Here is a 16,661-nt window from a genome sequence, read left to right as displayed (position 1 = left end):
AAATTTGTACACAAGTATGTTCCAATAATTGTAATAACATGGCGAGGGTACACTTAGGAAATTTAAGAAAAAAATTTTTTGCTATGCCCTACAGTACATATTTGTCGAGATGTTCTTCTTTTTCAGTAAAATATTCTTCTTTCATACTTTTTTATTGCAGTGAAAGACCTGCCCTTGGACAAAACATTAAATGAAATGAATGATACTTTTTTCCTCCAAATCCATTTCAGCTAGTCACACTGCCCCTATTAGCGAACCCAGCTTAAACTTCCCCTATATTTTGGCACCAATTATCAAAGCTGAAGTTCACAATTCTGCTACAAAAATTAGGCAGGGAGGAGAAAAGAAACAAATAAAGAAAAAGTTTTAGTTGCACATATGTTTTGAATTCCTGATAAATAGGGACAATTAGACAGAAATGTCACCATATAGTGCGTAAGTCTTCTAAATAAAAATGTCAATTTCCAACAGAACTACGTGTTTTTTATTATCTGTATTCTTCATTTATTCGTGCACTTGTAGGTCCGTATTAGCCTGGATAACTGACTGGGGATTTGCTGTATTGTAATTTTATTTTCAGTCCACACAAATCTATAAAGAAGTCAAGATCTTCTCTTGTAAATGAGAATATGCTATGATTTTGTAACTTGAAACATAGGAGTAAAAGCAAAGAAGAATATAGTTCATTTGACTTACAATTCAGGAGAACCATCATCCTCTGTTTTGACTTCAGACAATGGCTCCTTCCTTTGATCATGACCATATGTGTCTCTGTCACCACACTAGACGGCTCTTCCTAGAAAAGAAACGTACCAATGACACACAGTAAACATAACTGAAAGAAATTACAGATTAAATAATGATTGATATTAGCTGCTAGCGTTCCAGACTTATGCACGGCATTTTACCTATTTCTAACTATTCTGGTTATTGTTTCTTCGACCGAATGATTATTTTCTAAGCTAAAACATATAAAGAACTCTCTGTGGAATTCTATGACCTAAGACAGACTTAGTGAACTCAGCCTCCTCAGTATCGAATGTGAAAGGGCTAGATCCATTGATGTCAGTGAAATCATCAATACCTTCACATCACAGAAAGCACGCAGCATGGTGCAGTTTCACTGGAGTTCAATGTGAGTACAGTAAAACGTTTTATAAGTACAACAAACAGCAGATAGAAATAATATGCTTATTGATAGGCCTACCCACCTACTTAATTTCACTCACTGTAGTAAGTTATATATTGTATGTTTTTTAATAAAATTTATTAATAATTGTTATCATTTTAATAATCTTACAATAATGAACAATAAAATTGCATTAAGATTGAACTTCTATCTGCTGTAATTGTATTTATGTTATTGTTAGTTATTGATAGGTTTATACAGTACATTTTCGGTGCACAGATACATTTTATTTTAGGTGGCCCAAAATTTTATTTTTGCAGGCGGGCCTGTATCACATTCGTTACACCCCTGATACAAGCTTTTAGATTTTTCCTTCTATTTTTTTATACCTGTAATAAACAATTACATATTTACGGGGCTCGAACCCACGAAATAATACCGTCACTTGATTAAAACTGCAGACTTTAACTTGGCGAAAGAGCCGCATTGTGTATACAAGCTTTTACATTTTTCTTCTATTTTTTATACCTGTAATAAACAATTACACATTTCTGGGGCTCGAATTCACGAAGTAATACCGCCACTTGATTAAAATTGTATACTTTAACTTGGAGGAAGAGCTGCATTGTGTATACAAGCTTTTAGTTTTCCCTTCTATTTTTTATACCTGTAATAAAACAATTACACATTTTCGGGGCTCGAACTCACGAAATAATACCGTCACCTGATTAAAATTGCATACTATAACTTGGCAGAAGAGCCGCATTGTGTATACAACTTTTTAGATTCTTTCTTCAATTTCTTATATCTATAATGATGATTATATGCATACTTTCGGGGCTCGAATTCGGCGTTAATTTGTTCTTATGTTGGCAGTACCATAGATGAATTGTCCCTATTACAAACACAATCTTTGTAATAAGACAGCAGGGTTTTATATACCACAGTCTAGTATATACAGTCACGAAGTTTGAGTTGTTGAGGGTACTAGGAACAACAGACTGTGCCAATACTATTTCGCATTGTCTGTGATGAGGCAATAGTAGCGATCCTAGAGGTTAGCAACTATCTATGGATGCATATTCCCTATGTATTGAGCTTCTCGACTGTACCGGTAAATACTAGACTACTGTGGTAATATATCGCACTGCCTCACTATTATTCTTTCACTGTGTATTCTACCAAATACATGATCAGGAAGATGTGTCCGCCAACGCAATGGGGAACAAGAGTTTTGTTTCCGTCATATCTGGAGGAGCCTTTGAAAATAAGCCATCCATTTCATTTAACATTTCCTAGGGTTACCATCCGTCTGGCAAAAGGAGGATATGTCCTCTTTTTTAATCATTTCATCCTGTCCGGCAGGCATTTAAAAAAATTGAAATGTCCGGCATTTCGCATTTCAACTAGAATTAACATGAATATTGAACAATGTGTGAATATCTAAACAAATGGTAACAATCTGTGAACGAATTTAACTACTTTCAATGGTTGAAGTCGGAGTACATAAAAAAACATAAAATATGATGACCTATTGACATGCATTGAATTCTTACACATGCATTGAATTCTTACATTCTAAAAACGACACTATTTATGATTCTAAGCTATTTTAACAATTTTATTCTGCAATGTACAAAGATATGCCAATCAAGTTAATTTGGACAAAGATTTAAGTTTAGATAAACAATGGTGCAAATTCTTCAGTTCCAATAGTTCTGCGAGCACTGAAACTTTCTCAGAAATCTTAAAAATATGTATTTTCAATTCTATTTACTTATTCTAAGTCACAATGGAAGTGTTGAGAGAGTATTTTCCCTAATATCTGCTCAATGGACAAAAGAACGAAATCGCATGTTAACGAAGACAGTCAGAGGTATCATCATGGTGAAATCAAGAACATGTCCTGTGAACAGTTCCATAGTTATTTGTTACAAGATAAAAGTTTACAAAGTGGGCTCCACTGATAAGTAGGGTAGGCCTACAGATGTAATGCTGATCCAGCAACTAGTGAGAGAACTAAGGTGAGCCATTGGGCCGAGTGAATAAAACTAGAGCATTTGAGCATAAGCACGAGATTGGAGCATGAGGATGTGATAGTGAGCAAAGGGTTGGAGCATGAGGATAAGCCTCTGATGATGTGAATAAAAATTACCTTATGCTCCAACCTTGTGCTTCTAATTTATGAGCACGTGCTCCCGTCAGTCACATATATGGACAGCTAAGCTTGTAGTGTTCCGATTTGTTGGCCATGTCGGCATCCCTTTAATCTTAATGCAGGTGTCATTATTATGAACTGCATAGAACCAAAATTTATTTCATTCGTATCTGTAAGTGGATAAAAGTGAGACGGATACTCTGATGAAGAAAGTGAAATGCCTTTTATCTATTGAGAGCACAACAGTATTTCTGTTTCAACACTAAGCAAATGTCTGGATATTCTCCTGAAGTCGCAGGTACCAGATGCAAAAAATATAAAAAATGCAGCTATTCAGGAAATACAGAAGCTACCTATATGAAATTAATTTCGGAACATCTATCACATCTAATGCTAAAAAAAAATCAATAACATCAAAACAAGACTTGAAAAGAAGACTGATCTTAACAGAACGGGAAATAAGGCAATAGTCCTGAATTCCTGGGAAAGACAGCTGTACAATCTACTACAAGGGGACACAAATCCTACATTGAACAAAATTACATGTAGACCTACTGCCTTTACTACAACTGCTAAATAATTAATTAAAGTTGCTGTTATTATGATATTTAATTTATTTGATAAGTCTCACTTTAACTTTAAAACAAAACTGATGGATGTATAAACATAACAAGGTACAGGACTCCACACAACAATACAATCAATTCTTCGCAGTATCACCTTACAAGTTACTATGTTCTTGTTGTTTTCTAATGCCAGGCGTTTGACAATAAAGTCATTTGACCTCTTGCACTCCAATATTTTTCAAAGATATTATCATGACTAGCCACTGAAGCACAGATTTTGAGGTGTTCCGAATCCATTTCTTGGTTTGAGTTGCACAATGGGCAGTTAGGGGACTGATATATTCCAATTCTATGCAGATGTTTGGCCAAACAATCATGGCCTGTTGCCAATTTAAATGCAGCTACAGACGATTTTCGTGGTAAATCGGGAATTAACTGTGGATTTTGATGCAGAGAGTTTCATTTTTTCCCTTGGGATTGAGTTATCAAATTTTGTTTGTTGAAGTCTAAGTATGTAGATTTAATAAATCTCTTCACAGAGTAATACGTAGATTTAGTAACAGGTCTGTAAGTAGCAGTGCTGCCCTTCTTTGCTAAAGCATCCGCATTCTCGTTTCCCAGGATTCCACAATGGGATAGTATCCATTGGAATACAATTCTTTTATTGAGTGATAATAATTGAGAGAGCATTTTAGTTATTTCTGCTGTTTGAGATGAAGGTGTGTGTTTAGAGACAATTGATAGAATAGCTGCTTTGGAGTCTGACAATATAACTGCATTCCTAAATTTATTGATGTGGCATAGAAGATTCCTGAGGCATTCGCAAGTTATTATTGATTTGTTTATAGGAGCTGTAAGTGTGGGGCCTCAGCAATCTGCACATTCTGAATCATCACCATCATGTAGTACAGTGTCTTCACCCAAACCACCGCCCTCAAAGAAAGCTAAACACGATTTTTTTGAAACTAAAAAAAAAAAAAAAGTCTTACCAACATAGAACTACAAAGACTAGTATTGTTGAAACAATATAAATTAACAAAACTTCAGCCTGAGAGAGAACGATTACTGATTGAAAGACTTAATAGTAAGGAAGGCCTACATCACACTACACCTCACAACAATGAAAATGAAATCTGTCTTGAAAATGATGAAAGTTTTAATTTTTATGTTTTAAATTGCGGGACTGTACACTGTACTATTTTTTTATACTATTACGTCGTGTTTGTTCTTAAGGGTAATAATTACACTTGCATCATGATCTATTTTAGTAAGGTAGGTTAACTTACATGTTATATAAATGGCGTTAGTCTGAAGTAGACCTACTTAAATAATATACAAGTATTACATCATATTTTGGGTGTGTTATAAAATATTTTTCTACAAAATATAAGCAAATAAAATTCCTATACTCTATAAAGTCTAAACTAAATATTACTGTTCGAAAACAAGTTAAGTAGCTAGGTACGGTAATTCAATTTGTCATTTTCTCTTATACTTTAGTCAGTGGCGTATACTGGTTAAAGGGTTTGGGCTAGCACTGATCCTATTATTACACAAAATATATTTTAAAATCCCTATAATAAAATTCCTTATATATTTATGTGAATTCCAGACGTCTTGATTGGGACGAAAATACGTTGATGACTTCGTCCTTGAAATTACAGTTGGGCCACTTGCAAAGTTTCTGTAGAAATGACTTTTCAATGGATATTAGTGCCAAGCCGGATAAACGTTCTTGTGTATGAGTTGATCTACAGTAGGATTTTATTCTCTTCAACGCAGAAAATGTTCTTTCTACCGATGCTGACGTAGCTGGTATTGTCACAATTAATGTTGCCAATTTAAGGACTTCAGGAATAACTTGGTTCAGTTGGTTTTCATATATGGCAGATAATATTTCATGGATAGGTTTGTTCGAAAAATCAAAGACTTCTGCTGAATATATTACACTTAATTCATTTTTCAAACGTACTTGATCAAAGTGACTGTTATAGGACTGAAATAATTTGTTTAGTGCCTCATTCGGGAAGTTTTCTCCATAAGCAGAAAATTTTTGAGAATCTAGAAGATGTGTGAACTGAAGCTTTCCATAATCAGAAAATCTATCAGTAATTTCCATGTGCATACGATCTAGTATGCTGTAGTACAGCTGCCTGTATTTCAATTCATCATCTCCTTTTCTTCGCTTTAATGGTGGTTCCATTGTATTGGCTGAAGAATTTTCATTTTCCATATTACTCCATATGGACGGAAACCCACTACGTCTGAACTCGGATATAGTATTTTTTTTTTAACTTTGATACCTCTTGCAAGTAGTATGCTATATCTAGACTTTTTGTCTGAAGAATATTGTAGAGCACATCTGTATGTGCGAACACTCCAGCATAGATTCAAGAAGAAATATATTCTGAAACTGTGTGAAAAAATTCAAATATCCTTGAGCGTGCACATTTACAGCATCATTCCAGTTTTCTTCAGAGTCATTACAAATGATATTTTTAAAGAAAGCAGTCCGTTTTTCTCTGTATTCCTTTACTGTATTTACAAGCCGAGATGTAAAATTCAATCTAGTTGGTGCTACTTTTGGGAGTTTCTTGTTCATAAATTCCTTGAGTTTTCTGATCTTTTAGGAGATGATCAGAAAAATGCAGCTAAACCCGACAGTGTTTTGAAAAAATGCGGCATTCTGGAATGGATGAAGTAGTTTGTTGCAAAACTAAATTGAGAACATGGCTGTAACAATGGACAAATAGTGCTTGAGGATACTTTTCTTGAAATTTTGTTTTTAAGCCATTAATATTTCCCGCCATAACTGAAGCACCATCGTATGTCTGTGCAATTAACTTATTGCCGACATTGTATTCTGCTATAACACCTTCCACATGCTGAAACAAAGCAGCAGCAGTTTTGTCCGAACTGACATTTGTGAATCCTATAAACCGTTCTTGAACATTGGCAGTACTGTCGACGTATCTTAAAACAGTGGACAATTGACTCTGATTAGAGCAGTCACTTGTTTCATCAACAACAATGGCCACAAAAGGTTTTATGTTCTTTATCATAACCCCACTTATAGCAAATATTAAGTCATTCTGAATTGCGAGAGAAGTACCACGAAATACTGTTGGACTCTCAAGATGATTGGCCAGTAAATGGTCAAATTCACTTAAGGAACTTAAATATTCAATATAATTTCCTATATTGTCTGATTCCACACTCTCGTTATGACCCCGAAAAGCCAATTCTTGTTTTCCTAGAAAGCAGACTGCGTTAATAAGATGCAGTAAAATCTCCCGATTTTTTTTCACAAGAACATTGTGTTGGTTGATGTGTAGAGCTTTTTGCTTATCTAGCTGTAAATCAATTCTTGTCTTCCCAAAGTTTGCAAAGTTCATGCTACTACAAATATGAGCTTTTGATTTGTCGTATTCTAGGACTGCCGTTCGAAGGGAGTTTATATTAGAAAACCCCTCTTTTGACCACACATTAGTTTCGCGGCTAAATAACAAACATGGCCAGCAAAATAGTTTAGACAGTTTAGAAGTACCACACAACCAATTCCACTTACCATGTGATGTTGAAGTGAAATGGCGTGTGTACTCTCGCTGTTTTTCTTTTACGTCCATGGACAAATTTAACTCGAGTTGATCTTTCCATTTTCACAATTTCAACTTTCTCGTTGTTATGTACGACGGTTAAAAGGCACTTTTAATAAACCTTCTATTACACAGTCATTTTCAACACAAACCTCTCCAGAAACTTGTTCTGCCATATTTTTCACAATATCACTTAATTGGGAAATTAAAAACTTAATAATTCACAATTAATATAACTCTTAGACACTCGAACAAATCACAGATTTAAAATAATGCACTGCAAGAACACAATCACATTCATGAGCTAGCGTACTAAGTGTATTGCTGCTTCGCGCCTGCGAAGAAACCGATCACGAGAGCGGCAACTCACCCGCCTACACTGCACAATGGAAACAGAAGGGAGAGGGGGGGACGGGCAGTTGTGCGAAGGACAGCATGCGCGGTACGGTCACAGGCTATCTCACGTAGCAAGCGGTTTCTCCAGCGATGCCGCCTTGACAACTTGTTTGTTTTCGAGAGCAGAGAGCGCATATAAATCTAACAATTACTTTAATTTAATTACTATGGTAAAACTAATAATACAAAATTATTACATTATGTTATATTATAAACTTTTTCTTTTGTAATTTCCTTGGGCTACCACTGGTAGCCCCTGTAGTCCGCAAAATACGCCCCTGACTTTAGTTTTATGTAAGTAAAAAGTATATTTCAATTATATTTTAGTAAATTTTAGTTACATATTATGTTAGTGAACTTACTAGTAACTTAGGTGCATCTCTTTTTAATATTTTGTGTGGTTACAAACATATTTAATTAATTTCTTTAGCAAAATATACAACCAAGTATGGTGGGTCCCTATCACCACGGCATGGCGCGTCCTCAGGTTGCGGATAGAGGAGACGGCCTCCAGATATGGAGGGTAGCTGCGAATATATTGAATAAGCAGTCGTGGACAGCCGATAAGGGGTGGTCCTCCAGCTTGGGGGTTGGGCGAAGGGCTAACAACCCATCACCGTAAAAAACAGCTTGTTACGAATTCCTACAGTAAGCCTCGGAATAGGACTGATTCTCTGGCACGACCACAGCAAAGGAATAAGGTTTTGAGATTTGGCACTTGGAACGTAACTAGTCTTTATAGAACAGGAGGGGTAACATTAGTAGCAAAAGAACTAGCTAGATATAGAATAGACTTCGTAGGAGTACAAGAGGTTAGGTTAGATGGGAATGGCATATCACAAATAGGAGATTACTTGTTGTATTATGGGGAAGGAAACAATAATCACCAATTAGGAACAGGATTCTTTGTACATAAAAGAATAAAATCAGCAGTAAAAAAGGTCGAATTTATCAGTGACAGGTTATCATATTTAGTACTTAAGGGTAGATGGTGCGACATCATAGTTATAAATGCTCACGCCCCTACAGAAGAGAAAGACGACTATGTAAAGGATAGCTTCTATGAGGAATTGGAACATACTTTTGATCAGTTCCCTAGATATCATATGAAAATTTTATTGGGGGATTTCAACGCTAAAGTAGGACGGGAGGATATTTTTAGACCAACTATTGGAAAAGAGAGCCTACACGCAATTAGTAGTGACAATGGAGTTAGATTAGTCAACTTTGCCACATCGAAAAATTTAATTGTCAAAAGTACAACATTCCCCCATAAGGATATACATAAATATACTTGGACTTCTCCAGATGGATTGACACACAACCAAATAGATCACATCTTGATAGATAAACGGAGACATACTAGTATAGTAGATATTCGAACTTTCAGGGGTGCAGACTGTAATTCTGACCATTATTTGGTGATTGGAGAATTAAGAGAAAGATTATCAGTAGCCAAGCGAGTAGAGCAACAAGTTAATATTACTAAATTCAATATTTTGAAATTAAAGGACGAGGAAGCTAAGCAAAATTATCAGGTCGAAATTTCGAATAGGTTTGCCACTTTAGAAAGTTCCGACGAAGTTGAGAAAGAATTAGATGTTAATAGCGTGTGGGAAAATATCAGAGATAGTATCAAAATTGCAGCTGAGCAGAGCATAGGTTATTATGAAACTAAGAAAAAGAAACCGTGGTTTGATGAAGATTGTTGCATGGTAGTAGAAAGAAGGAAACAGGCAAAATTGAAATTCTTACAGGATCCAGTTGAGGAGAAGAGAGATAATTATTTCAATGAAAGACGGGAAGCAAGTCGTACACTTAGGAATAAAAAGAGAGGTTACTTGAAGGAAAAACTGAATGAGGTAGAAACAAATAGTAAGAATAAAAACATTCGAGATTTATATAAGGGTATAAAGGAATTTAAGAACGGATATCAGCCAAGGGTAAACGTGATCAAGGATGAGAATGGTGACTTGCTTGCAGACTCTCCATCAATCCTAAACAGATGGAAAAACTATTTTGCGCAACTACTAAATGTACATAGGCCAAATAGAAATGATCGGGACGAAATTGAAATACAAACTGCTGAGCCATTTATACCCGAACCCACGCTTTCAGAAGTCGAAATTGCGATAGAAAATCTGAAAAAGTACAAGTCTCCAGGTATCGATCAAATTCCAGCAGAATTAATACAAGAGGGTGGGAGTGCATTATATAGCGAAATTTATAAACTTGTACTTGCTATTTGGGAAAAGGAAATTGTACCAGAACAATGGAAGGAGTCCATAATTGTACCTATTTTTAAAAAGGGGGACAAAACCAACTGTGGTAACTTTCGAGGAATATCACTTTTGTTGACGTCGTACAAAATTTTGTCCAATATTCTTTTGAGGAGATTAACTCCGTACGTAGATGAAATTATTGGGGATCATCAGTGCGGTTTTCGGCGTAATAGATCGACTATTGATCAGATTTTTTGTATTCGGCAGATAATGGAGAAAAAATGGGAGTATAAGGGTACAGTACATCAGTTATTCATAGATTTCAAAAAGGCTTATGACTCGGTTAAGAGGGAAGTATTATATGATATTCTTATTGAATTTGGTATTCCCAAGAAACTAGTTCGATTAATTAAAATGTGTCTCAGTGAAACATACAGCAGAGTCCGTATAGGTCAGTTTCTATCTGATCCTTTTCCAATTCACTGCGGGCTAAAGCAGGGAGATGCACTATCACCTTTACTTTTTAACTTCGCTTTAGAATATGCCATTAGGAAAGTTCAGGATAACAGGCAGGGTTTGGAATTGAACGGGCTACATCAGCTTCTTGTCTATGCAGATGACGTGAATATGTTAGGAGAAAATACACAAACGGTTAGGGAAAACACGGAAATTTTACTTGAAGCAAGTAAAGCGATCGGTTTGGAAGTAAATCCTGAAAAGACAAAGTATATGATTATGTCTCGTGACGGGAATATTGTACGAAATGGAAATATAAATATTGGAGATTTATCCTTCGAAGAGGTGGAAAAATTCAAATATCTTGGAGCAACAGTAACAAATATAAATGACACTCGGGAGGAAATTAAACGCAGAATAAATATGGGAAATGCGTGTTATTATTCGGTTGAGAAGCTCTTATCATCCAGTCTGCTGTCCAAAAATCTGAAAGTTAGAATTTATAAAACAGTTATATTACCGGTTCTTCTATATGGCTGTGAAACTTGGACTCTCACTCTGAGAGAGGAACATAGGTTAAGGGTGTTTGAGAATAAGGTGCTTAGGAAATTATTTGGGGCTAAGCGGGATGAAGTTACAGGAGAATGGAGAAAGTTACACAACACAGAACTGCACGCATTGTATTCTTCACCTGACATAATTAGGAACTTGAAATCCAGACGTTTGAGATGGGCAGGGCATGTAGCACGTATGGGCGAATCCAGAAATGCATATAGAGTGTTAGTTGGGAGACCGGAGGGAAAAAGACCTTTAGGGAGGCCGAGACGTAGATGGGAGGATAATATTAAAATGGATTTGAGGGAGGTGGGGTATGATGATAGAGACTGGCTTAATCTTGCACAGGATAGGGACCGATGGCGGGCTTATGTGAGGGCGGCAATGAACCTTCGGGTTCCTTAAAAGCCATTTGTAAGTAAGTAAGTATTAAAATATTTGGGGCTAAGCGGGATGAAGTTACAGGAGAATGGAGAAAGTTACACAACACAAAACTGCACGCATTGTATTCTTCACCTGACATAATTAGGAACTTAAAATCCAGACGTTTGAGATGGGCAGGGCATGTAGCACGTATGGGCGAATCCAGAAATGCATATAGAGTGTTAGTTGGGAGACCGGAGGGAAAAAGATCTTTAGGGAGGCCGAGACGTAGATGGGAGGATAATATTAAAATGGATTTGAGGGAGGTGGGGTGTGATGATAGAGACTGGATTAATCTTGCACAGGATAGGGACCGATGGCGGGCTTATGTGAGGGCGGCAATGAACCTTCGGGTTCCTTAAAAGCCATTTGTAAGTAAGTTGTTTGTAAGTAAGCAAAATATACAACTATAAAATGTGAAATTAAACGGAAATTAAATTCTAGTGTTTGTTCATCATAAGTAATTTCAGCCATAATCACAAGGATTACTTACAGTCCATGATTTTCTATTGTAAGAGCAATTTCTTTCCTCCTTTTACTCCCTTTTTCTCTTTCATTCACTTGTTCCTCTTCACCATTCTCTTCCACACCCACGTCACCTATGATGTCTACATCTGTGAAATCCACATCTTGCAAATATTTTGCCACATTGTGCAGCAAAAAAACAACAAACTATGATTTCTGGCACATTTGTAAGAGAGACTCTGCACACATATTGTAGAACAGGAAATCTCCTCTTCAATTGTCAAGCAATGCTCTATCACAACTCTCTCTTCTTTCAGCAATCTGTTGAATCTTCTATGTTTATCTTCTACTGGGTTTCGGTATGGTGTTATTAACCAGGGTTCTAAGCCGTAACCTTCGTCACTAAGCAGAACAGTGTTTCTGTGCCTCCTTATAACCTCACGAATAGTCGAATTTTTCCATATCCTACTATCATGCACTGACCCAGGCCAATCAACTACAATATTTGTAAACCATTCTTTTGCATTACAAGTGGCTTGGACATTAATGCTTGGATATCCCTTTCTGTTTATATACTCATCACCGTGATCTCCAGGTTTTGGAATGCGCACATGCGTACAGTCCAGTACACCAATCGCACTTGGAAATTTGTATGTGTCCAACCATTCAATTTTAGCAGCAGCAATGTCATCTGCTGTTGAAGGGAATCTAATCCATGTATCAGATTTCTGCATAATCATATCAGCCACGCCATTAATTGTCTTACAAACTGTGCTTCGGTGAACACCTACCTCTTCTGCTATACCAGACTGAAAGCCGGGGTCAGCCAGGTATCTCAAAAATATTTTCATTCTCTGTTCCATCGTCAGAGCACCTCCTCTTGTTTCATGAGTTTCTCCCAAGAAATGGGATGCAATCCACTTCACATTTTCTTTGTTGAATCTGTATAAAGCCTTATAATCTTCTATTGGAGGAGAACGGCGCATTTTGTACCGTTTCTTATGGCGTATATTAATAGGCAACTGTGCCATGATCTGCTCTGTAGTCAGGTGAGTCTGCTACTGACCAGACTTACAGTTTTCAGAAGCTTTTGCTAATTCCCTGAAGCAAATCCATCACTTTATTCACATTATTTTACTAATCAAAGAGCAATTGATCCCACGGTAAGCACTTGCTCATCCAAAATAGTGAAGTAAAAGGACTTGCTCAGCTTTATTCACTCGGCCCATTGTTTTTATCTTTAATTTTGTTCATACCAATTTTTAAAAAGTTATCCTTTCTTCAGCCATGTCCTCTTATTTTAGATTCCATGTCCTCCTATACAATTTTTTCTCATGGTAACCCTTACAATAGTCGACCGTGCCCTAGCATTTCCATCAACGTTGTGATATTCTTTTGGCGAAATTTTTGGGGGCTTCTTAGCGGATTTCGTATTGCTGTAGTTGAATGCGTTTTTATGGTGCATTAATATTAAGAGTTGCCAAGAGTCGCAAAATTTGGGATTTTTAACTTTTTCGGCGACAATTTCATTTTAACTTTTTATTGTTTAAGTAGGAATTTAGCGACTTTTTGTGCGCAATTTATTCCAAAAATAAAACTTCCTCTAACGATTGGCAATAAGGAATAAAACGTCTTTGATAAGGAATCTGGCGACGATTGACTTACTGTTTGGCGTAGTGATGGGCGAAGTTGTTCTTTTCCCGGAACAGTTCCGACTGTTCCGGTTCCGAAAAAATACTATGTTCCAAATAACAGTTCCGAAATAACAGTCACCAGTGGTGATGAGTCGGAGTCGTTGAGTCGTTCAAACGAACGGTACAGTACCCTCCCTCTTCACCATGCTGTGCACACTGGAGCACTCATAGGCATGACATAGTACACATTCTTATCTATAGATGGCACTGCAATGCACATTCGAATCGATTTTGGAAAATTGCTGTGCATGCGGACAGAACTCAAAAGCTTAATGTTAGTAATTAAACAGCTGTTGACTACAAGGACAGAATACAATACTTTGTTTTCGTACATAAAGTTATAAAGACATGGTAGCCAACTAAAAAAAATAACATAACATTTAAAACATATGGTATGTATTTTCTCTTCTCTCTATTACATAATAAAAAAAAACAAATCATTAATTTTTATTTTTACTTTTCTTAATGCAGTTATAATAATAATAATAATAATAATAATAATAATAATAATAAATATTACAATTTCATAAATAAAAAAGATATATATTGGCAGTACTGAAACCTGGAAACCCCGCAGTGGGTTAGTAAAATGTTGGAATCGCATCTTTACCAAAGTGTAATTTAAACTTCGCATTAAACCTCGCTCTCCAAATCAGTACTTATATGGGTAGTTTCCAACAAATAATGCTACAACATTTTTGTCGTTCTTTGATAACAGAGAAGATAGCACAAAAACTTGTGCTTGTCAGACTTAACCTCAACAAACGACATACAGACATTGTAACTAAACCACTCATTACCATTTACGACTTTAACCTTTGTATAGAATCAGCTGATCAATGAATTAGTAATAGTATGCGTACTTTATGACTTTGTAGAATGTTTATAAAACAGAATTAGTCAACTAATGGTGAAATAAACCATAAAGCGGGAATGAATATTACAGATTATTAAATACTTACTATAACATTACAGATGATTGGCCAGTCTTACAAATGTTGATATTAAAGTTCGCGCCACCGCAAGGATTTCAATTTCCATGCGCCCCCCTCCAACCACGTGAGAGTTTCAAGTACCAACTTCATCCAACGAAGTTCCAAGTATAACATAAAGAACAACGAGAACAGTGTAACTGCAGCTGTCGGTTCATCGGAACAAGCTCCGACGTTCCGACTGTTATCTCGGAGTCGGAACATACCTTGTGCAACGCGGTACTGCGAGCCCGCAACAGCTGGGCAAGTGAGCAGCTCGGAGTCGGAACACTGTTATTTCGGAACAGGAGGTCCCGACCTACTGTTCATTTTTGCAACAGTTCCGAGACCGGAACAGTTCCAAAATAACTGTTGTGTTATTTTTTACCCATCTCTAGTTTGGCGACTTTCCGTACAATTCAGTTGGCGACACTGAAACATGTACGAAAAGCGGGAATATGTTATAACCAGAAAGTGTGCAAGAATGATTTAATAGATTCTTGAATAATTTGAAAATTAATGTCTTACGTATAACGATGAAACGAAAGCTGGTTTATGATGAGAGTGAAGAACCTTGTCCTGAGAATGAAAGTCAAGATGCGCTTTCTGAAGAGAAAGAAATTGATTATGAACCAGTACATTTTTTGAGATGTCACTCACGAAAGAACGATCCAGCAGATGTACGAACACAGGTATGAATTTAAACTTAACGACAGCAGTATTAATTTTTTACCATATTTGTCTGTTAAGCTTTCTGGCGAAATTGGCCATTCCAATGTCTTTCAGTAATTCTGGTTGCCCTTCTGGTTAATATTCTTACGTCCTTTGTATTCATTGTCTGTATTTCTTTATAGTTACGTTACCAAAGGAAGACTGATATCTATCCCTAGCCACCTACCGACTAAAATCCGTATAGGCCTATGCAAGACATATATAAAGCTTGAACTAACCAAACCTGTCACTGATACTCCATCTTACAAAAATCTATATCTGTATACCTACCAAAACCTTATATACAAGGCATGCAATCCCGACTCTCCGCCGGCTATCACTTTCACAGCACCCTTGTCCCAGTGCGAAATTGGCGTCGCCGCCCAATGTTGTTCTTCATTTACCATATGTATGATTGAACTAGAAGCCCACCTTTCTTTGGTAACACAATTGTAAATATTTTTGCATTTTATATATGTCCTGCGCAATTACGTATGCACCAGTTTGAAGGGGATTAACATGTTGTATGAACTTCATATGTGCGAGATGCAGAGCTCACTTGAAGTTGTAGGAGGAGTGTAACTGTTGCATGAGCATGAGTTCATTTGGAGCCAACTGCATGGGAGAAAGACGTTGGTTGAATACCTTCAATAATCTGCTTAATCCTTTAGAATATGAGTTCTTTACGTAAAAGGGGATAAGCCAGCACCGAATTCCTCTTCCTCGTATTCTATGATTTCTTTTCTTGTACCAAGGCGATGCATTTCAATGCAATGAAGGTAAATTATTTCTTTAATTTGTGCCGCAAATTGTCGAGTGATTCTCAACAAAAGATGCATGCGCTCTGGACCAAATAATCCGGAAGGTGACAAAAGTAGGGACCCATGTTAAGGATTACCATTCTTTTTAGGACTGCGCCCTTCTCTTGCACTTCCACAACTCTCCTTATGGGCTTGTCTCATGAAACAGCTACACCCCTCCTGTAACTTGTAGTGGACTCATCTTACATCTCGTGCATGATGCGAAATTGGACGGAGGCTACTGTTTTGTGGGCGTAAGAAGGGCGTAAGTACAGGTCATATTCCATAGTAGGATTGCGACTTTACCTTCGTTTCTTATTTTGTGTGAATACAGCCTGCCACTGTCCACAAGAACACATTTAATAATACAGTAACGGAGTAGAGTTTTCAATGAGCATTATATACCACATACCACACCTTTTCCTACATAGGTTGCACATGCACTCTTGTCTGGTGGAAAGTTTTTTTGATGCAGATGTGATGGTGGAGTCAATGCATTGTGAACGTGTGACTATAATA

At 36.7% G+C, this 16,661-nt stretch overlaps 1 protein-coding gene across 1 annotated transcript in view; it reads left to right on the top strand.

Annotated features, from left to right (window-relative positions):
• Positions 1–15,047: 15,047 nt before the first annotated feature.
• LOC138694358 (leucine-rich repeat and WD repeat-containing protein 1-like) overlaps positions 15,048–16,661 on the top strand; it is a 62,627-nt gene continuing 61,013 nt past the window's right edge. The window contains exon 1 of the mRNA XM_069818008.1: positions 15,048–15,323. Within this exon, the coding sequence (XP_069674109.1) occupies positions 15,168–15,323 (156 nt within the window). The 5' untranslated portion in view covers positions 15,048–15,167. The remainder of the gene's footprint in view (positions 15,324–16,661) is intronic.

This window comes from Periplaneta americana, chromosome 2 (genome assembly GCF_040183065.1).
Source record: "Periplaneta americana isolate PAMFEO1 chromosome 2, P.americana_PAMFEO1_priV1, whole genome shotgun sequence".
Taxonomy (NCBI): domain Eukaryota; kingdom Metazoa; phylum Arthropoda; class Insecta; order Blattodea; family Blattidae; genus Periplaneta; species Periplaneta americana.
This window is presented reverse-complemented; position numbering and strand designations above follow the sequence as displayed.